Below are 22,430 nucleotides of genomic sequence, written 5' to 3'. Positions count from 1 at the left end.
GACCTGATCTTTATATAAATGTTCTTCACCTAATCACTGCCCGCTAACTACTGTCTTGATAGTGGAGAGGTATTTCTGAAAACATTGTACTTTCTAAGGAAGCAGAGAATTAATAGTAAAGAAATGGCTTGTCTTGGATTAAACTTTTCTCTTTTAATGAATCACTTTAAACTTTATTTGCAGGAACTTTAGAATGTATATATTCTTACATATATGAAAATCCAACTTAAGAGGATTCCTCATTTTTATTTTACTACTGTCCTGCTGCTAAATGTTATCTTCTGTGACTGCAACTGTAGCTCATTTTGTTCTGAGAAACAAATTCGTTAAACAGAAAATGTAAAAACAGATTAACCTAAACTGTGATATTAAGTACTATTAAAAGTTAAGACAGTTTTCTAAAAATAATGTAGATGATAGTTAAACTTATGATTCTCCTGTCATTGTCAGGAACTTAAGCTTTTAATATACTCTAGTTTTATTATGTCAGTTTTAGTGAGGAAGTAGCACTCCAGTCACCAACAGGAACAGGAGTGATGGATGTCAGATAAAGTGGGAACTCCTGAGTATGAAATTATCAGCCCATTTGTAATTGTTTTGAGTCTTAGGCCTTCCTTCCTGATAACCAAGGACGTATTCCACCCTATCCCTTTATGTAAACAGAGGTATAAATATGAGGGGAGGAGATACTGAGATCCTCTTCCCTTCCGGTGAGCTTGGGAGACAGCAGGTCCCTGTGATTGGTCTTGCTCATCTGGGAGTTGAAGCCTGCTTAAGCTTGTTGTTTGCCAAGCAGAAGGTGGAGGGTGCTGGTGGTGTCTGGCGTGATCCTGCTTTTTTTCAAGGGAAGTGTTGAGATTTCATTTTACTAGTTCTTTATTTTGCTCCAGGTTTTCGTTTGTGCATATCTGTTTTGGTTTTGTCCCTTTTTGTTCCTTTTCCCTCTTTCCCTTCCCCTTTCCCTTTTTTTGGGGTTGTACATAGTATTCTCACTGTATATAACTGTGATATAGGTAAAAAAATATATATATTTTGGTATAATTCACTTGGTTTTGGTTTCTTTCAGTTTCTATAGCTTTTTTCCTTTGCCCAAAGGGGGAGGGAGGGAAAAGGCTTTCACTGGGTCTCGGAGACTTGGTGGGAAGTCAGCTCAAAACTTACACACCGTTGAAACATCCATAGTGCAATAATTCTTAGAAAGGATTTCAAAGAAATATATTGCAGTTTGTTATTTGCATTTATTGCATTGGGACCATAAAAAATGTTTTGGATGACAACTTGGATGTTATTTTTGTTTTTTTGTGGTACCTTATTTGTTTGATTGAGACTTTTATTTGCTTCACTTGTTCTCAGGTGTCCTGCAAACTCCTTTTTCCTATAACCAGCTCTTACAGTTCATTGTACACAACCTGGAAGATCATAGAGCTCCTGAAAGAGAAGTCCGCAGTTACTAAATGGTTATCTTCAGTGAAATCACTGCTATCTGTTAGCACTCCAGTCCCTGCCCATGTTTTTCTTTTGTTGGCTTATCTACTGATCCAAGAAAATGGAGACACTCTTCGTGTTGTGCTTCAGACTACTACAGAAATAGCCAAGGTTGATTGTTCTCAGGTAAAGACTTACTGTTAGTGCAATTTTTTTCAGGAATTGGACGGCATTTAGCAGCCCAAGAAGGGCAAGGCTGCCACAGCTTCATGACCTAGGTCCAACAAGTGACAAGGATATACCTTCATTCCTGGTGGGTACAGTAAGGATCCCTCCAGCAGTGGTGCATGGTCAGTATGTAGAGTAGCCTCTGGATCCAAGTCTCACCAGTTTCAGACATCTGGACATAAGAGCTTTTAAGGCGGCAGCTGGGCTGCCGTTCCTGATGCAGACTGACCCTCATCCTGCACAGAGGTGCACACACATGTGCCCTCAGCTGTCTGGAATTCACTTTTTGTGTGTCAGTTACAACAAAATATGTATTATGTCTGTGTTTTGGAGTATTTTTTAGTTATTTAGGCTTAGGAAAAAGACTGGCGTATTTGTTGATATTTTCTAGTAAGTATGAAAATACAACATGAGGAAGCTGAAAAGAGACTACCAAACCATTTCCGAATTCTGGTGACCTCATGAATTATTCTGTGTTCTTTTGTGGTTACTGGAAGACTGCCAAGTCCCTTGTGACATCTTTATTCTTGCTTCTTAAAAATATGTGCCTAGTGTCTCTCTGCCTCAGTACTGAATTCAAGCCAGAATTATGCAGGATGCTTAAACTTTTCTGCATAACCTGGAAAGATAAAGGGGGTTATCTGGAAACAGCGATGTAATGCAGGAGGCATTATACAGAAACAATCATATCTTATTTGTAAAATAGAGAAGAGAGAAGTATCGATTCAAATTTAATTTATACCATAAAGACAGGCTCCATTTGCTTTCTTTTCAAAGAGTTGACATGCTCTGCAGCACAAGACTTAAAAAAAAATTACAATATTGACTACTATTTAAGAACAAATTGGAAAGCTGGTAGCATAAAAATAAGCAACCTCAGTGTGTTTAATAAGCAGGCATATTGGGAGTAGAATACTTTTGCTGGAAAACGACACTTTTTATTTCTTACATGCCATTTAGAGCTCTGGCTAAGCGGAAGGGTGTGGAGCTAATCAATGACAAAGGGAAGAATGTAAAACTTAAAAGTAATGAAAAATGTGATGTGACCGTGCAATGTGATCCTAAGCCAGCAGTCAAAAATTAGTCTTTCGGTTGTATTATTTCTTGTAACTCCAAGGAACAGGGAAAACACACAACTTAAGGTAGCTTAAAAATGCTTTGTTGACCTACCTTTTTTTTTTTTTGCAAAGTAGTTATTAAAACTTCATTTCCTCACTTTAAGTTGGAAGCACCTAGTTGTGTTCGAATGGCAGGAGTAAGCAAAATGAACTGCACTTGTGTGTAAAAGCAAAGCTGAGCTGATGTGGAACCACCTGGGTAGTTTCTTCTTGAAAGTATTTCTGTGACTCAACATTCAAAACTAATATGAGTAGTACACCCCAACTATGAGGAGTTTGACAGGTCCAGAGTTACAGGTCTTTGTAAATTAACTAACTATTCTCTAGGGAAAGAGTAGATAAGACATACATCTGCCCTATTGTGGGAAAATGTCCTTCAGTTCTGATCCTAACTGCAGCAAGTAAGGCAGTTTTCTTGTGAGTAGCTAGCTATGTAAAAATTACAAAGTTAACTCCAGGCTTTTTGGAGTGGATTTCCTGTTTTTGTCTGTGGACTCTCTAACTAGTTTTGTTACACTAGGACTTTGACTTGTATGATAAATCAGTGACATATTACAGAAAGAGAAAAGGAATAATGCTTTGTTGATTAACTGTTTGATATAGTTGTTCAAAATGCAATTTGTCAGTCATTCAAAGAAAGTGGTAACTTGCTGAAAAAAAATTACTGAAGCAATATGGCACCTTAGTAGAATGGGCTGAAGTCTGACTGTAGGGAGTGACTGTTGTGAATTTATTAGAGGAATCTGGAATATTTAAATGAACAGTTTTAGAGACAAATCAAAGTGCAAGTTAGGCAGAATTACAGAAGCTTTAGACAGATCCAGGGACAATAAATTTAACCTGAAGCTGTGTTTAACATTTATGTGAATGGGTTTTTCTACTTTATTTAAGCCAAAGCTTTTGTTCACCAGTGCAGTAAAAAAGATTGGTGGACACATACCATTGAGGGGTCTTCAGAACCGCTTCAGAACTAAGAAGCCCTTCAAGCTCATGAAAAAGTCCTCCCTCGCGCTGGTAAGAATGGTTCATGTCCAGAGGCAATGAGAAGATGAAGTTCAGACTTCGTCATATTTTTTGTTTCTTAGTGATCAGCAGAAGTCTGCATGAATTAGAAACCATTGTTTAAAATGCAGAACTCTAACCCTGATTTGTCGATACTGTCTTACTGGCTCACATTTTCTTTGCTAACAGGGTGTGGAAGTGGAGAGCTTTTAGATTTTTTTATTTTTGTGGGCTTTAAAACATTTTTTTGCGAAATATGTAAGGTATTCAGGTCTCTTTTTCATAATATCACATAAAGCAATCAGTATAATTAGTGATACAGCAGATGTTCTGCTGAGTAATACTGGAAAATTTTGTGTGGGAAGAGTAATGCACTTAATTAGGATGATGTTTCCCTTCTCAGTCCTTGGTTAAGTGCAACCAAGGACACCTGAATATTCTCCAGTTAGCAATATCTACCTCATTTCTGTCTTTTAAATTATGTCTTTTATTGCAAAATATTTTAATGCTTTAAAACTTGAACTTACTGTCTGTCTCATTTGAACTGGGCATCACCTGGCATCTGTCTTGACTCTGACAAGTTTTTTTAGTTCTGAGCCTGCTTAATTGCTCCACAGAGATTATTACAGTGTGGCATTGTGCTGGAAGTTTATTACATTGTTTCTTGTACATGCAGTGCTCTCTCTCTTAGACGGGAAGAATTACCATGGACTTGTGATGTCTTTCTCTTGCAATAACAGTATAAGGGGAGAAAGCACTGAAGCTCCTGGGTGGGAGAAATAAGTGATTAATAAACTCCGTGGGCAATGTACAGGCAACTATCGCTAACATATTGATGGCAGAGTTATACTTTGGGAATTGCTTTATTTGGTTCTTTTTTTATTCAGTTCTACTTAAATAAATGGTGCTTTATAAAAGATGATGAAAGTAAGTGGTTGGAATGTCCTTTAAGGTAAGAAAGTGGAAAGCTCCTCACAGCAAACTTGTTAGATATTTTGAATCTTCAATTTCTTAGAACACTTTCTGAAGTATGCAGTGGACGGTGTGAGCAGCATAGTAGTTAGAAGGCTGTTCTGAAGAAGAGAAGAAGAAAATCAGAAGATGGGTATGGGAAGAAGAGAACAAAAAGTGGCTGTTAAACCCAACCTTATTTTTCAACAGTCATATCTGTATTAACTTGAATCTGTTCTTTGGTGTTAACAGCATTTAGACACTCTTAAAGCCAGATGTTTGTAGCAGATGTAGCGGGTATATTCTGAATTCTTTTAAACTTTGAATCATGTCCAAATCAAAGTAACCTTGGGCTAGAAGGCGTCAGCACTTAGTGTTGCAGAAGTTAAATGTCCACAGGGCAAAATTAAGAAGTGTCCACTTTGCAGCCAAACTTTGAACTACCTGTACTACGGAGGAATAGATAGAAGTGCTGACATGTCATAGTGAAGGTCATAGTATGAAAAGAATTGTATGGTGGGGTTTTTTGTATGTTTTTTTAAGTGATTTAGATATTCACTAATTCTGCTGCTAGTGAAATTCTGTTACTTTCTGAATCACAAAGTGACACAGTGGTTGTAGCTGTGAATATTGAATTGAAAAGCCACAAGTGAATGCCATGCAAAATCTGAGTTGAAGAATTGTGTTTCAAAACAAAACAGGGTCAGAAAGAGAGAACATGCATCGAGAGTGCTATCCTCGTTATTTTCATGTTTAGTACAGCTCTTTGCAGAGTTCCCTAACAGTAGCTCCCATTTTCTCAGTGAATGTTGGTTTTATAATGAATCTCTTGTCTCTGAAGTAAATTAATGAAGCATTTAAAAAACATTGCTAGATTTAAAAATTACTGCCATAATTGATTTTGCAGACATTGTTCTGGTTATGATTTGTTTTCTTTTTTTCTTTACCCTTTCCATTAAGAAAGGCTGTAGAGGGGCTTCTCTGCATGTATCTCCTCCTTCTCCACTGAGTGAAAGTGTTTTTATGGTGCAAGATAAGTGATTATTTTGGATCTGTTTTTAGTGGAGGCATTTTGGAGTAGTGGTCTGAAACACTGTGGAAGAAAGTCCAGAAATATTTGTTAAAGGCTGAGGATGAAGAGTAGAACATGGGCTCTTAGGCTATATTAAGTCAAATCACTCCGGAGACTGCTGTGACATGTGCTGTTAATGATAGACTTGATACAGTCTTTATAATTGGATGAATTTTCTTGTGCAGAAATTGTTATTTCACTCTGTGAAACCACTGCTGTGCTGCAAGGGGAAGAAATTAAATTATCTGACTAAGAGGTCACTGGTGAATAGTAGCATAAGATCTCTTATGGTTATTTGAGGGTTATGAGTCTGTAGAAGACATGCATTCTTTTATGGTCTTTCAATTGCTAGAATGAACTATTTTAGTGGTAAATGACATCTTGGAAAATCCATCTGAATGTGCATTATTTTGTGTTATTTGGGGTCTGGGAGTGCATTAAAAACAAAAAGGTAAAACACGTTTTTATTTGGGTAGAAAACATGTTTAAGGATGCATTGAACTGGATTTGGCTTGCTCAGGTGGTACGTGATGCTATTTTGTTTGTTTGTTTGATTATGTAAACTTCAGAGAGCTGTAGGGAAGCAATCATATCATACTCAGGTCTTGTGGACAGACTCTTCATGATTGAAAATTATTGGTTAGGATCCTTCTAGAATACATGAAACTTTTGAAAACCTAGCTTGTGTATTCTAAGAAGTGCTTCTGATTTTCAAGAGAAATTTATTTTATAGCTTTTATAAACAGAAACTTAGCTGCATTTGTGTACTTATCTGAAAAACCGATCCTTTCATTTGTCTGAATTGTCCAGTACTTTTGTCTTGCTTACTGGAGCCAGGAATGCCAGAATACTGAACACTTTCAAACACCTTCTCATTTCACTGCCTTGTCTACTGGACAACCTTCTTCCAAAATTCAGCCCAGAATTGATACCTGTTATCCTTTCTTAGCTTGTGCTTTTGAAGAAGAACAATTGTCCTGTAGCTTAGAAAAAAAAAAATCAGACCACCAAATCACAGAGAATGCTTCTCAGGCTTATTTCTTGCATAATATCACTTTGTCTTGCATGTTTAATTTTATTTTAAAAGGGAGAGTTGTTGAGAAACTTCAGCATCATTTTTGAGATGCAAATTAGTTTTAAAACCAAAAAACGTAACGTTGAAAACCCTTCTTCAGGTTGCTAATGACAGACTTGACCTAACTGCCACATCCTCTGGTAGTGTGGGGAATGCAGAAGGCAGTGTTGACAGGCAGTGTGCCTCCCACTCCTGCCTGCTGGGAGCTAATGAATTGTCAAATCAGCTTCATGGAGCTGTTACACCCCTGATGAAGATTTAGTATAAATATAATATTGAAATTAATTCCAACATTGTTTATCCATTCCATGAGGGAGATGGAGAGGAGCAGCTTTGCTGTACCAGAACATTTTGGGATTTTTCTTGATATTACAATTGAAATATACAGTTCAAAACAAGTAGACTTTAAATGACAATACCTTGTAACTGGCCTCACAGTAGCAAGGGCTTAGACTTCTCCTGGGAATTTTGTATATCAAACTTAGTATCTGTTTAGTGGATGTTAGTATAGAGATCATTGTAGAACTTTCATTTAATGTCTCTTTACTGTAGAATAAACTTCATAACAAAATTAATGTGGACACAGGACTTAAAATGCGCTTCCCATCACAGCTGATGAAGGCTGGGCTTAAGTAGGCTGTCTTTAAGCAGGTTTGATTTCTTTTATAAATAAGGACTATGAATATGATTTAGTTATAATTTATGTTGAATGTCATTTGGTCTGATTGCCATATGTGTCATCCAATGTAGCTACAATGTAGAAGAATGCAGGAAGTAGCCTGTTTACTAGAGAACTAGCGTAAGATGAAATAGAGTTGCCCAAGACTGCCTCTGGCAAAAGGAAGAAGTACTGTGGGAAATCATGAGTAGATTTAATTTAAGATTAGATTTAATCACATAGTGGTAAGAAGGTACACAAGCAAAAACTGTAGGACCTGCTGGTATGTTCTGACAAGTTCACTGTCTTATGTAAGGTGTCATGTTGACAAATTCCAATTTATGTCCTGTGTTTGTTTTATTTTAGGTTCCAAATCTTATCCCAGTTCTGGTATTTAAATTGGGAAGACCTTTGGAGCCTGCACTTTACAGGGATATATTGTATACATTGCCTACACTTGGTGTACACAAGGTCAGAATGAAAAATTTTTAGTAAAACGAAAACTGTATCAATGAAAGGTCATTTATTTATTAAAAAAAAAATTAGACTAAGCAATACATGGCTTGCTTAACTGATTTTTAAGCTTCACCGTAACTTTGTAGTACTTTGGAAGGGTTATGATATTTGTTTTAGAGTGAAATGTACATTATGCTTTACTGTCTATACTGTATCATCATTATATATGTCATGAGAAGATAGATGCCCTTGGATTCATTATGTTCTAAAGTTTTTTGGAAAACAACTTCCAGTTTATTTCTGACATTGCAGTTGGACAATTACCTCCTTGTTGTACTTGGTTGTAAAATAATTATTTGTAGATTAGACTTTGTCCTTGGGTATATAAAATAACAGTGACACTTGGTTAAAAAATTTCTTTCAGGTTTGTGTAGCTCAGATTCTACGTGCCATACACATGCTGGGGAGCGCACCAAAGCTCAGAGCAATTGCTTCACGGCTGATGACGTCACTGTGGGAAAGACAGGTTAGAAAATTCTTGTAGTTATTCACTATTACATAGTGAATATAGTTATTTTACTTATTCAATATAATAAGTCCGGTTGAAAAACTTCATTACCTCTAAACAAGGAAGGAAATTAATTTTGGATCATTGCTTATACTAGTATGTCATTATCAGGACTATAAAGTAAATGGTGTAAGTGGTGCCTATACTGATTCTGTTCTAGTGAAAAATTTCGTAGTATGTCTTTCATGAAACTTTCATTTCATGAGGTCTCAGGCTGGAGTTAGAAAGAAATTTTTTTTGAAGGGTGGCTTTCTGCTTTTTATAATATTCAGTAAGAACAAGACTTTAGTATTGTGGCTTAACCCCAGCCAGCAGCCAAGTACCACACAGTCGCTCACTCACTCCCCCATCAGCGGGACTGGGGAGAGAATCAGAAGGGTAAGAGCCAGAAAACTCATGGGTTAAGATAAAGACAGTTTAATAGGGAAAGCAAAAGCCATGCACACAAGCAAAGTGAAACAAGTTAATTCACTGCTTCCCATGGGTGGGCAGGTGTTCAGCCATTTCCAGGAGAGCAGTGCCCCATCACATATAACTCTGACTTGGGAAGACAAACGCCATCACTCCAAACACTTCCTCACTTCCTTCTTCTTCCCCTCACTTTATAAACTGAGCATGATTTCATATGGTCTGGAATATCCTTCTGGTCGGTTGGGGTCACCTATCCCGGCTCTGTCTCCTCCCAGTTTCCCATGCACCCCCAACTTCCTTGCCAGCATGGCAGTACAAAAAGCAGAAAAGACCCTGGCTCTGTGTAAGCCCTGCTCAACGATAACTAAAACATCTTTATATTATCAACCCTGTGTTTGGCACAAATCCAAAACACAGCCCCATAGGAGCCACAATGAAGAAAATTAACTCTACCCCAGCCAAAACCAGCGCAAGTTATATAACAATAATTTCCTTCTCAGTTTTTTTTTTAAATAGCAATATAGATTTGGTCTGCAAAAACCAGGTAGAGCTCATTGTAGCATTAGATTCCAATAATGAAGAAAAGCAAAATATGTTATACAATAAAAGTGGTATTTATAAGTCGTGTAGAAGTGTTGCCAATTGAAAATCGTTTTGAAGGTATGATGATAATAATTTTTAGATTGAATCTTTTCTAGGACCGAATTTACCCAGAGTTGCAGAAGTTCTTGGCGACGTCTGACATGCCATCTGTGTCTGTTGACAAAGATGCTCAGTGGGAAAAGCTGATTGCTAAAGCCGCTTGTATAAGAGATATATGTAGGCAGAGGTAAGTGCAAGTGTTACCCATCATATGTCTTTGTAAGGGAAAGCAATTTTTTGTCAGAAAAGCTGCATAATAATTTTTACCTACATTTGTGACATTTGTAATATTTTCCTAGTTGAGACACAGACTCAGCCACTCTTAATCTGAGCAGCTAGTAAGTTTGGAGTTTTCTGTTATGACTAATAGAAAGCACATATACATGCTGTGAAAATTAAATGTTCTTCATCCTGAAACAAAACGTATCCTGTACTGATCCAGGGTAGAAACTTTAGGCATAACACTTCCAAATTAGAAAAAAGGGAAAGATAAAACAATGGAAGAAACAACTAATGGTGTATTTTTTGATCTATTCAGAGAAACGTTGGGTGTTTTTTTGAAAAGCACATTTTGTAACATGTGCACATTTCTGGTCTTTATTCAGATATGGTACCACAGAACACCATTGTGCAAGTCTAACAGGATGATATATTGAACCTTTCCAGCTCTAACAATCCATGAATATCAGTACTTGATAATAATTTGCAGTTTCTGTAAAGATTTTTTTAAAATGCATTAGTATTTACTTTCTGGTTTTATGTGCACAATATCATCTTTTCCCTTTGTCATCTATCTTGGGTTCCAGTTTTCACTTTCCTTCTTGAAGGTCAGTTACTAACAGCTGAGAAGATTCGTGTATCTTTTAATCATCAACTGAAAAGCAAACTATTAAAGACAATACCCTTTCCTTTACCTCTTCAACCCTCTTCAATTTTGCCAAACAGCATCTTTCAAGAAATTTTTAAAGGCTGAAAAGCATGAGAGAAATCTCAATGCATTTGTAATATTCTTTTTGCCTGGTAAGTGGTATAGTTAAGAGTTCAGATGTGTGCACATTCTTTGTGCATTTAGAAATTGTTTGGAAGAAAATGAGAGCAAATGGAATAAGTCAGAATGTTCTATGCATATGAATCACCTAGCCAGGTGCTATTGACTGCAAACTCTTACAGAAATAGTATGAGGCACTGCTGAATCAGCACTTGACACTTCCGCCGTCACAACCCAAAAAGCTGAATGGATAATAAAAGACTGAAAGGCTAACAAGCAGCCCCATGCAGGCAATTGAAGGCGAGACAAATGGCGTTACAGCAAAAAAAAGAAATGGAAAAACGTAACTATCTGATGTAAGAAGGACAAAAGGCTTTTGGTGCCAAAATCTCCACCAATACGCAGTAGTGACTACTTGCAGAAGACTGCAGCAAAGAATAGCACATTTTCATTCTTAGTCACTTCTTCAATGATATAATCTTTTGGCATACACAACATGCTTGGACAAAAACTTCCATAACTTAACCACTTGGTGATGTTGTATTTGGAACTTGGTGCCTGCTGATTTAATTCTTTGTGTCACTTAGCCTTTAGAACTGTCTGTCATATCCTCCTTGTTCGTTTTTTTCCTCCCACTTTTAGGCTGGTTTAATTGTCACATAAACAAAACCAGCACTTAATGAATTTTTGTGTATAGGTTACAACTTGGGTGTATACAGGAATATTGCCTTCTATCTTCATGTTTTTTCCTTTAGACCATACCAGCATGGAGCAGACATGTTGGCTGCAATTTCCCAGGTATTAAATGAATGCACAAAACCTGATCAAGCTTCACCGGCTGCCATAGTACTACAGGGTCTCCAGGCACTTTGTGAGGCTGAGGTAAGATTAAATTGACTTGTCCCCGTGTTTTGTGTTTTGCTTGTGGTTCATGGCCTTTTTTCCCAGTTGGCTTTTTTTTAAGAGTACTCTGGATTGTTGCAGAATTTCCTTTTCTTCAGACAAATTTAATTCCTCTCTTCCAACATAAGTTAGTAGTTCCTGGGAAACTGTACGGTGAACTTCCACCACAGCAGGTCAGCCCTTCAGAGCTTCACAATTTGTTTTGAAGACATCCCTCCATGCGTCTTTCTTTGAGATTTGAAAAGAAAGATTGTGGGCACATAATTCTGATTAGCCAAAAAGTATGCAAATCATGTAATTTTTTTATTTCCTTACTGGCCTGCCCTGCTGGGTCTCATTCATAGAGTGTACCAGATAGGGAGTGAAATCACTTGCAGCTGCGAGGCTTCTGTTTTACTATAAAGCATTCATTACTTACTAATGAAAAGGACAAGTAAGCATTAGAACATGCTGCCCGGAGAGATTGTGCTATGTCCGTCCCTGGAGATTTTCACATTCCTTTTGGATACAACCCTGAGCAACTGGATCTGATCTTGTAGTAACACTGCTTTGAGCAGGAAGTTGGACTAGAAATATCCTGAAGTCTCTTCCAACCCAGATTGTACTGCGATGCTATGATATCCATGAGTTAGGATTCAAGGCTCTTTGTTTCCGCAGTGACATCCCAGACATCATCATGCAAGCATAGACATGCTGCGAATCACACTGTTGACGAACTGCGTACTACACAGGCCATCAGAGTTAGTGGACTAATTATATCCTGCAAGAATATTTGATTTCTCTGCCAAACTGCAATTTTAAATTTATCCACTAATTCGCTTTCAGTGGAGTGAGGCCAATCCAACAAAATCCAGCCATTACCACATTATTCCTTTGAAAACATTCAGTGGTTCAGAAACAACACAGTGAATCATCAGCAGTCTATAGGCATTAGTATTCAATATAGTTAAAAAATCTTCAGGCAATGACTACTAAGAAACAACTTATTAAGGGTAATTTTTTGTTTGCTTTGCTTTTGGTGTGGGGTTTGGCTCTTCTTAAGGTCACAGAGATTATATCACTACTGGTTTTGGTATTGAAACACTGTTTTCCCAGGCTGGATTATATTTGGACTTTGTCCTGCAAAAAAGCATGAGTTAGGTGTGTGACAGATGTCACATCTTACTATAATAGCCTCATTTGAGAATAGACGTACTGTACCACTGTTGAGAACTGGAAGACTAAAACAACTCCAGGTACTTGGGATGGAAGAAAGAAAAGAAGGAAAGAATCACTTTGTGGACTGGTACCAATTTTTCCTGTTGAAATTCTTATGGACCCTCCTCAATTTGCTTTGTTTCCCCCATTATATTGTAATGTTCTGGGAGACCAGACCTGCCACCTAACTATGCTGAAACTTTAACAGAGAATTCTTTTGTGGTTTGGTAAGCTGGGTAACCATTTGGGTTAAGTAATGTAGTCTGTCCCTTATTTAATATTTAGATTCGAGTTTGCAGTGCAGAAAGGACATAATTATAGAGATTGGTTTTGTTTTGGAGTTTTCTGTTTCTGCCACTGACTTAAGGGAAAGGGATCTAATCTCTCAGCTTTTCCATGTACAGTTGCTTAGATGTAGAATTTTAGAGAGCACCCAATTTTCAGTCAGCTTCTGCACTAGAATAATAAATTGTGTTTTCATATATTTAGTGTTGACTTAGTTCATGATGGAGCCGTATACACCACGTGGCTTTGTCACAGTTGAGTTCTGAGTGTCTCAGACTCTTTCATAAAAGCAATGCTATAATAAAATGTACTGTAACATTTTTCGGTTGACTGTTATGGAAGAACAGTTTTCCATTTTGTAGACTACAGTAATTGTTTTGTATAAAGGTAACAGCTTTACACAAACTGCATCCTACGTGAATAGCGTTAAGAGTGTAAGCTTAGCTTTTGTAGGACTTATAAGAAGGGCTAGATGCTCCCCCCACCCCTCTGTTTTTGTGGGATTTTTTTGGTAGGTATAAGAAAGGGTCTTTAATGAACAGTGCACAGTGACTTGCACATCAAAGATTAAAATACACACAGTTCTTGCCAGACCACATTTCCTATTTCTTGGCATATAGTTTGGTTTTTTCCCCAGTGATTTCAACAAAAGCCAATGTACTTCATATGAGGCTATCTATTCTGGCATCTAATTGATTTAATGTATCGAGTACCATGTGCCAGCCAAGAAACATTCAAGAATAAAATTGTTAAGTATAGTATTTAAATCCCCTTTCCAGGCTTTTTGAGGAAGTGGTTTCTTACTGTTTATTCCCTAACTCCATATCTATTTGTTATACTGATCAAAAAGAAACCAGCATATCAGAGTAATATAATGAACTGGAAAGTTTGCGGGAACAAATAATGATGACTGACATTTTGAAGGAATTACAAAGCTGAATGTTGTTTAAACAGTGTACATTTGAAAACTGTACTCCTGAAATGGTGGGTTTGTGTTGAGACACAGTCGGAGTATCATTACTTCTTGGGCTCAAGTCTCTGCCAGTTTCTCTTTCTCAGATCTGATTTACTCCTTGTTCTCTTTTTGACTTATTTTATGTCATTGGTCTTGTATATAGTTAACATCATAATTTCTGTCCGAACTCTTTAGCCAGTAATGTGGGTACAGTTCCTTGCCTGTAAAGATCTGCAGTTGAAGGGAGCTGCCAGACTCCCAGGATGAATTCTGTATAGGTGAGGGTTTTTCCCTGGATGGAATGAGTTAGTAAAATAAGTTGACTAGGAACGTTACTGGCCTGTTTGGAAGACACAAAATAAATTAAGCAAATCTGTGCTCCAAGTACTTAAAATCTGTTAGCATAAACTGGACAGCTGCTCGTGTAGTCCACAAAAACAATTTCCATTTTGTAGCTGAAATTTCAGTGTAAGCACTTTGCATTTGAATGAGTACATACTCTATAGACATAACAATCATGACCAAACTATTTTTCTGTGAAAATGGCATTGAGGAGTGATTTGGCTGTTAATCCTCAGGATTAATAGCAGCGCTTCTTTCTGCCTCTGTGGCACGATCACTTTGTCATGTCAGCTGGTTTTGGCATATTGGGCAAAATGTGTTTTGAAGAGAAGATGGTTTATTTACTCTAAATTGTTTCTAGATCATATTTATCCACTAAGTTCATGGGGCAAGCAGCATAATTTATAATAATCACAGTGTGTGTCAGAGTTCAATACTCTCTGACCAGGTTATTTTAGCTATTCTGTGCATGAAGGATGTAATGTATAATATCAAACTTACTTATTTGAAGATAGTTGTTACACAGAATTTCTAATTCAGAAGAGTGATACAAAATATAGCAAAATCACAATACAAATATAAGTTACACTTTGCAAAATATAGCAATTGAGGTGTAGAGTTCAGTCACAATACCAATGTGATTCCCATTGCTGGTCTCTATTATCTGCTCACTGTCATGATACTGAGCATCCCCAGTACCCAGGAAGCAGTATGTGGGTTGAAGCTAGCTCAGGCCTGTAGCTTGAGACCCACCCAATTGTTTATAGCTGTATTCTAAAAGAAAGGTCTTTTTTGTGTTGAGTTGTTTTTTTTGCAAAAGCTGTGGTCAGTCTCAGCCTGTGTTATTGTCTGAGCTTCATGAGCACATAATCTTTGCCCATGTGAACCTTCTTTCATTGTAGAGGTTTATTGGTCAGTCACAGTGTGTAGCACTTAGCAAAGTGATGGTATGCCCTTTGCTTTCTGCAAGTTGCAGGTATTTCTGTAGCTGGCTGGCATGTGTAACACTTTGCAGTACAGGATGGGTCAGGTGGGTTTTGTTGCAGTTCCTTGTTCTGGAAGTATTCTGATTGGGCAAAGAAATTTTGCACCTATTATCTTACAACTGTTAAAGCCATCATTTCTCCTTAAAAAGCAAATTAAGTAGTCCCTGCGTAACCTAATCAGTTGGCCTTCCTTCGAGAGTTAGGCTGAGCTAGGTGACCTGCAGAGGTCCGTTCCAACCTAAGTATTTGTCTGAATGTAGGATTCTGTGATAGACTTGGTGCACCAACCTTGCTGCGATTTGGTATGAACAGATATTTGTCTCAGAGGAAATACTGGCTCAGTATTGTGCTTGCTCTCCCCCCCACCAATCATATTGGTTTAAATGTTGTTCCCTACTTTTTTCCCCAAGATTTCTGACCCTTTTAGAGTAGTAGGTCACCTGAAACCTACTTTGTGTTTCCTAGACATCTGTAAAACTTAGCTTTGGGTTTTTCCCATCTAGCAGTCAGTGCTTTGTGTAGTGGCAAGCTTGCTATTTTAAAATAAATTTTGAATAACAAGAAAACACAAATGTAAAGCAAAATGTACTGTACCAAAAGCACTGTGTGGTTGTAATGTCTCCAGATGGCAATATCATCTTATTCGGAACAAATGCAGAATGCAAAAAACCACAAAGAACAAAAAGATGAAAACAGACTTATCAAAGTAGGACACTAGTGTGTCTAGATCTGTGAATGTACATTTTCTGATTAGCATTGATTCTTTTTTTTTCAGATAGTAATTGGCATACCAGTGTTGTAAAGTTTTCTTATCTTGCTAGTTTTCTAGAGTGGTTTGCATTTTCAGAGGACAGCTTTGTGAAGCTGAGCAGTGTATCTGGAATTACAGGGCTTTTCCTTGGGGATTCATGACTAGCAGATAAACTTGATCACAAGATATTTATCGCAGTTGCCCATTCCTCCAGAAAGACATCATGTCAAGGTTGTTACTGCTTTTATAACCTTTTTTTATTTACTGTGTTCGTTTATGGTGTGTGAAGTATCAGCCTCCCACTCTTTTGATCCCTCTACTCCATTGGTTCACATATTTAGGATTTTTCTGTAGGACTGCTATTACGTTGCAAGTCAAGAAAATACCTTCTGAAGGGAATTGTGCAGTCGTAAGCTTTTAGGCATTAAAAAAGTATATTTTTAAAGGAACTTTAGTGTTGCAACAATTGAGGGTGAAGGCCGTTAATGACAGGCCAAATTGCACTTCTGTGCTCAGTGATGGCTTTAATATCCTCTAGCTTTTGTGCTTATTGTGCACCAGATGATGTTTAGCTATTTTCCTTCTTCAGATCAATTCACCACTAAGTTTATTTGGGTTATTGCCCAAATATGTCTGAAGTCATATGAGATCACTTCAAGACCAAGTATTTAGTTGTCAGCAGTGTTTGGACAGGTGAGACATACAATAAATTCTCCTTTTTATCAGTGTGCAGCAAAATTTTTTTAGGTTGTGGTGTATTCCAAGTTGCACTACTTTAACTAAGACAAAAACCGAATCTCTTCTAAGTGATGCCTATACCCTTCAATAAAATGTTTGGCATTTGGAAACTCAAGCTGTTTCCTTTAGACAGTAGAAAAATTGAATTTCTGCTGGACTTCCACTTCTCAAAAAAGGCATATATCAAGAGATTTCAAATCAATAGAATTTTACTATAATCTTTGCTATTAGTATGAATGCTTTTTACATGCAGTAAAGAAATAAATCCTTTCTGTTTGTGAAAGAAAATTGTTAAAATTGATTCTGTAGTGAAAATATTTTGATGTTGACAAAAACACTGAAATACCATTTAGTCAGCGAAGTAGTAGATCCTGTATGGCAGTGATACTGTACTTAGTTTGTATGATGCTTATGTGATATGTGTGGAAAGCAATTGTCAGTTGAATACTGTATGAGGTATCATGATTATTGTAAGACTATTGATTATGCATGACTTAATGAAAGGCCAGTGTTTTTGGCATACCAAATACACATGGTCTAAAACCAATATGTTGCTTCAATGTAGTTGATAAAAGGCATTTGATGTATGTTGTTCCTTTAGATTTCACTAGCTTCATCTGTGTGGTATGCATATCTGATAAATCTGAAACTTCTGTTAGAATGCTGGTGATTTTTTTTATGGCCTTTTTTTTTTACCTGTTAGCTGAAGTTGGAGAATGAATTGAAACTTTCTTGGCTGGCTAATGATTTGTTAGTCTTCCTAAATTACCATATCAGATGGGACCCCATGAATATACAACTTTGTTTCTCCACATATTAATACACGGTGTATTTTCTCTTTCCAGAGAACTAACTCATTACAAACTTAATATTTCTAGATAGTTTAGTAACTGCTAATAGGTACGCCTATCTTTCTGAACACTGGAAGAGCTTTTTTCTTATCCTTGCAAACAGTGTGTTTTGAAAGGAGGGAAAGAGAGGTATCATTTTCACTTGGAATTTATTAGATGAGGTCTTTCTATCTGTCAGTGATCGTTACCATAGAAACACACTAATGGGTTTGCTATTCTTGAAATGGATTCAACTTGAAATGGATTCAGTTTTTTAAACTGCACTCTAAAATGTGTTTTGCAGGCACTTAAGTGACTGCTTAATTTGACAATTACCTGCACTCAGGTATACCAAGGGTTCTGTTTTTTCAGTGCAGAATAATACTATCCTTCTTAGTGCCTTTGTGGAATATCTTCATAAACATATCTTTATTTGATTTCCTTTCATAGATCAATTTCTGTTTCTCTATGTCTTAGTTTTTTGTTGCTTTGTTTGAATTTCATACAGCTGAAAGAAACTTTCATGGCATTTGCTCAGATTGTTTAAAGAAGGGTTTTGATTTGCGGTTCTGGTATGTTTTTCCCTTTAAAAGACTGAGTTTTGGGGGGTGGATGGGAGTGGGGTGAAGAGAGAAGTAGTTTCTTGGGGTTTTTGGTTTTATTTGTTGGGAAGGGGGTTGTTTATTTGTTTTGTATCTTTTCACTGTTTAGTACTCTTTTTGTTGCTGTGGAGCCTGAAATCTGAAAGACAGATAGTAACAACAGATGAATAATAGACAGAATTATTCTAGGTGTGGTGACAAAAATCTGAAAAGTTAAGTCCTCCACAGGTAGCCACATGAGATTTGATGAAATACTGCATGGAAATTACTTAATTTTTCACTAAAATACATGGTTCCTTACGAAGAGAAAGCACGGGCAACTGGAAAAATCTCACGGAAAAAAGGAGAAAGTTTTAATGCCAGTAGTGCTGTCTAGTCAACATTCCTGTGGGACTTGACTGCTTTTTGTGAATTCTGTACAATTCTACAGCTAGAACTGTACCATTGACTGATCATCTTCCAGACTTTTTTCAGTGCCTAGAAATACAAAATGTACTGAGTGCTTGTTGAGCTGCCATGCAGATCTTTAAAGGTGAAAATAAGCTGAGTGAGGCCTGTGTTGTACCCAGGAAGAGCTATGTAGGACCGATTATGTAGCACTGCTGTGCTGTAGATATAGTGTAAATGTCTATTCATTATTTTTGCTTTTATAAAAGTTGTTCTGAATAGCTAGATAGCAGTTCAGTATTAGGAATTAGTGTTTAGTGTTTATTGTAGTTTGACAGTTTCCAATGACTTCTGTATTCCTGAAGTTTTACACTTTTCATTTGTTCTGCAAATTTTGTTGGCTTTGACTGTTTTTAAAGATTAAAGCAATTTCATTTGGAGGGCTTCCAGGGGAAATATTTTACTGTGTTGCTTCCTCTGCTTTCCTCGTGTTGGATTCTGAGAGACAGCTTGCTTTTAAGCTAATTTGACAAAGTTAAGTAGAGCAGTAGTGTTGTGTGAAGATACATCTACTACAGCTTTGCATATTGCTAACATATAATTTTGCATAACACATAATATTGCATATTCCTACTGAGAGATGCTTTCTCTGGTGAAGTATTATGCAGTATTTACTGCATTATGTCAATTGATAAACAAGTGAATTTTTAACATGCATGCTATTTTTATGTTTATGAACTATATTCCTGTTCTCCAAGTAGGAAGAGTGAGAACAAGCACTGGAAAGACGTTTTAAGTCGAGTTGAGATTGCTGTTAGTAATGGTGTCTCCCACTTTCCTTTCAGGTTGTTTGCATCCGTTCTACATGGAGTGCGCTGTCGCCAAAGCTGAGTTGTGATACAAGACCCCTCATTTTAAAAGCTCTGAATGAATTGTTTGCTCTGGTTCCCTCATTAACAGTGAATACAAATGAATTTGAGGTATGTACTCATGGACTAAGGTGAGTCTTTCTTTTATTATATCTTTGTATATAGCTTTTAAATGAGCCTGCTTGTTTTTAATTTATCATAATGCACATTCCATACAGTTTCACAATTTTTGCTTGCATTAGTGAGTCCTGGGAAATATGTAAGGAATTCCAGTGCAAGGTTAATCTGTGGTTTCCCTCTCCCAGAATGTGAGGACAGGTGAACATGTCTGGAGTTCAAACCTGTACCCTTTTTTATAGCTCAATGCATGTTGATGTGGCAGCAGTTTGTTTCAGGTTACTGCCCCTATTTCAACTGCTTATTTAGCTAAAGAAAACATAAATGCATATTTTGTTTTCTTTTCTAGAAATTCAAAACCCAAGTTATCAGCTTCCTCTGGAACAACACACAGAACAAGGTAGGTGATACAACTGAAAGTCTTGATTTCTGATGTCAGCAACTGGACATTAAGGTTTGTACTTTTCTGTCAAGACAGTGTCAGTAATCTCATTTCCGAATAGGGTTTTCTGCTTGTTGCTGTTTTATAATCACAGTAACACTGTTTTTGAAGCAGTGTACTGCACATGAAAGATGATCCTAACATCTGCCAAGGAGAATTATAACACAAACTAGTTTGACTTCCCCTGGAAGATTTCAGCCTCAACATGGTGAAGCATTCTTGACAAAGATGCTACTGTGACAACTAACTCAATTCTTTTGTAGAGTATTGTAGTGCAGTGGGAATGTTTAACTATAAACCACCGTGGGGCTGGTGGAACTAGTGTGTTTTAGTTTAAATGCAGCTTGTGTATTTCTACCTGAAATACCCTCAGAATGCTTGCTATGAAGCCTAGATAATTGGTCTTCCTACTTTGCATTGGGTATATATCAAGTAAGCAATTGAGAGTGTGCTTCAGAAAAACATTGCTATGGGGTTTTTTATCAGCATTCAGTAGTTACTCGATAAGCTCTTTGTATGTGGAGTTTCCAGTAGGTAGCAATAGTATATGCTGTGTTTCTGATCTTCTTTTTCTTCTTATTAATTTTCTAGGATGCTCTGGTAGCCATTTCAGCCTATAAATCACTGTCATCATTTGGCTCTGAAGAACATACAATTCTTCATCTTCCTGAACAGGTAGCCATATTGTATGTTTAAATAGTAAGGACATCTGACACCTCCATCTGACATGGGTTATATCCTCTTGAAAGGGATATAAAGGCCATGTGCCTTCTCCATCAGACAACGAGAAGAACCTCATGGAGGAATACAAGCTCCTGCTCATGAAATGAGATAGTATTGTCTTGATGAGCACGAAAAGGCACAAATGAAGCTCAATGAGGGCTTAGCAGTTATTTTGTTAGTTAAATCATCAGGTTTTGGGGATTTTATGGTCTTCTATTAATGCTTAACTAAGCAGATCTTGTGATTGGTGCTTCATCCATTGCAGTATAGTTACGCTTAGTGCTTTTGTTCCTGAGATGGGTAAGTCAATTTGAAAAATGGGTGCTGTTTTTGGAATTAAGCTGAAAAGTTTTCATGTGTTTTTGTTCTGAACTTTTACTGTATAACATTTTGCTTTTTTGTCAATAAAGTAAGTCAGAAAGGAATTGAGGTATTTATTTGAAAGCTATTTAAGTATCTAGACTGCTGTTAAACTCTGAAACTTCTGGTCAGTTGACTCAGTAACCTTACAAAATGAAGGAGTACAAGGTCATCTGTGTGACTTTTCTTTAAAGTAATGTTGTACAAGAGACTAGGCAGTACTCAGTAGTACATTGGTACTTTATGGCATAGTATATGCTTCTGTAAGGTTTTATTTACAAGATAGGCGTCATTTGCATATTGCAACTGGCTGTTATGAAAAGGTTGCAATAAACAATTTTAAAATTAAAAAGAATAATTTATATAAATCCATTAGAAGATTTCAGCATAAACCTTACAAATGAAATTATATTTTACATAGAAGACCATGAGATACGATGAGGGAAACGTCTAAACACTGCTGCAGTACTAAATCTTTCACAGTAGTACATAGTTCTGTATTGTTGGTACTTTACACTCATTAGAAAATGAGTAAGTATGCTTTAACTGAAAGCAGTGTAAATATGTTGCAGTTTTTCAGATTCTAAAAACTAGTATGTAAAAATAACATCTAGCAAAAATGTTCTATGTATATTGAAGTGCCAGTATAAAACATTGTTAAATTGAAGAAGAATCAGAGTGAAAATAAAATTTTATGAATTTTAGTTCAGTCTGTAAGTGCCAAGATAAATTTTACTATTACTGATGTGGATTAACATACCCTGTGATTTTTATCCACTGCTGTTGCTTTTCAGTAAGGTAGAAGCTTTTATTCAGTCAGCTTCAAATTAGTAAAATGGAGTTAAATTAATGAAATGGGGAACTTTTCATATTTAGCTGGTATTTTTGACTCTTGGAATCATGAATGGTAATGAGGATTTGGAATCTTTGTGCTGACATTTAGTTTTTGTTAAATCCTGCAGGCACGACCAGAAGGTTACTTGCTGAAGGAAACAGACATGAATGAAGATGAAGAGGAGCAGGAGGCAAATCTTTTTGTTCCAGGTTCTTCATATATCAAGCTGTTGTCTCTAACACCAGCTTCTGTTTTAGGAGGTATAATATATCCAGTATTTGAGGTTACTTTGCAGATATATATATATAATCACAGTAACTGTACAGACATGTGACTCTTTTATAATGAAGTGTCATGTTAAAGTGCTGCCTTTTTATTTGTTTGTTTCTTAACAAATGACAGAAAAAAATGTAAAAGTTCAGAGGAAAATAAAGCCCCTAACCCATTTTTAGGAAGATGCTGTGTCAGAGGTCCTGATGATGGGGAAAAATGCTTACAATTAAAAAACTCTTAT

General features: G+C 36.8%; 1 protein-coding gene across 4 annotated transcripts in view; it reads left to right on the top strand.

Annotated features, from left to right (window-relative positions):
* The window catches only part of FOCAD (focadhesin), a 96,980-nt gene that overhangs the window by 29,151 nt on the left and 45,399 nt on the right, over nucleotides 1–22,430 (top strand). For all 4 annotated transcript variants that reach the window (XM_027722357.2, XM_039388793.1, XM_039388792.1 and 1 more), the window contains exons 11-19: nucleotides 1,354–1,611; nucleotides 7,896–8,000; nucleotides 8,410–8,511; nucleotides 9,663–9,793; nucleotides 11,350–11,476; nucleotides 19,416–19,550; nucleotides 19,906–19,956; nucleotides 20,590–20,673; nucleotides 22,044–22,176. In XM_027722357.2, the coding sequence (XP_027578158.1) occupies nucleotides 1,354–1,611; nucleotides 7,896–8,000; nucleotides 8,410–8,511; nucleotides 9,663–9,793; nucleotides 11,350–11,476; nucleotides 19,416–19,550; nucleotides 19,906–19,956; nucleotides 20,590–20,673; nucleotides 22,044–22,176 (1,126 nt within the window). The remainder of the gene's footprint in view (nucleotides 1–1,353; nucleotides 1,612–7,895; nucleotides 8,001–8,409; nucleotides 8,512–9,662; nucleotides 9,794–11,349; nucleotides 11,477–19,415; nucleotides 19,551–19,905; nucleotides 19,957–20,589; nucleotides 20,674–22,043; nucleotides 22,177–22,430) is intronic.

Source organism: Pipra filicauda, unplaced genomic scaffold (assembly GCF_003945595.2).
Source record: "Pipra filicauda isolate LSUMZ 115617 unplaced genomic scaffold, ASM394559v2 scaffold68_size4259465_pilon, whole genome shotgun sequence".
In the NCBI taxonomy this organism is placed as follows: Eukaryota; Metazoa; Chordata; class Aves; order Passeriformes; family Pipridae; genus Pipra; species Pipra filicauda.
The sequence above is the reverse complement of the archived record's forward strand: the minus strand, read 5'-3'. Positions and strand labels throughout refer to the sequence as shown.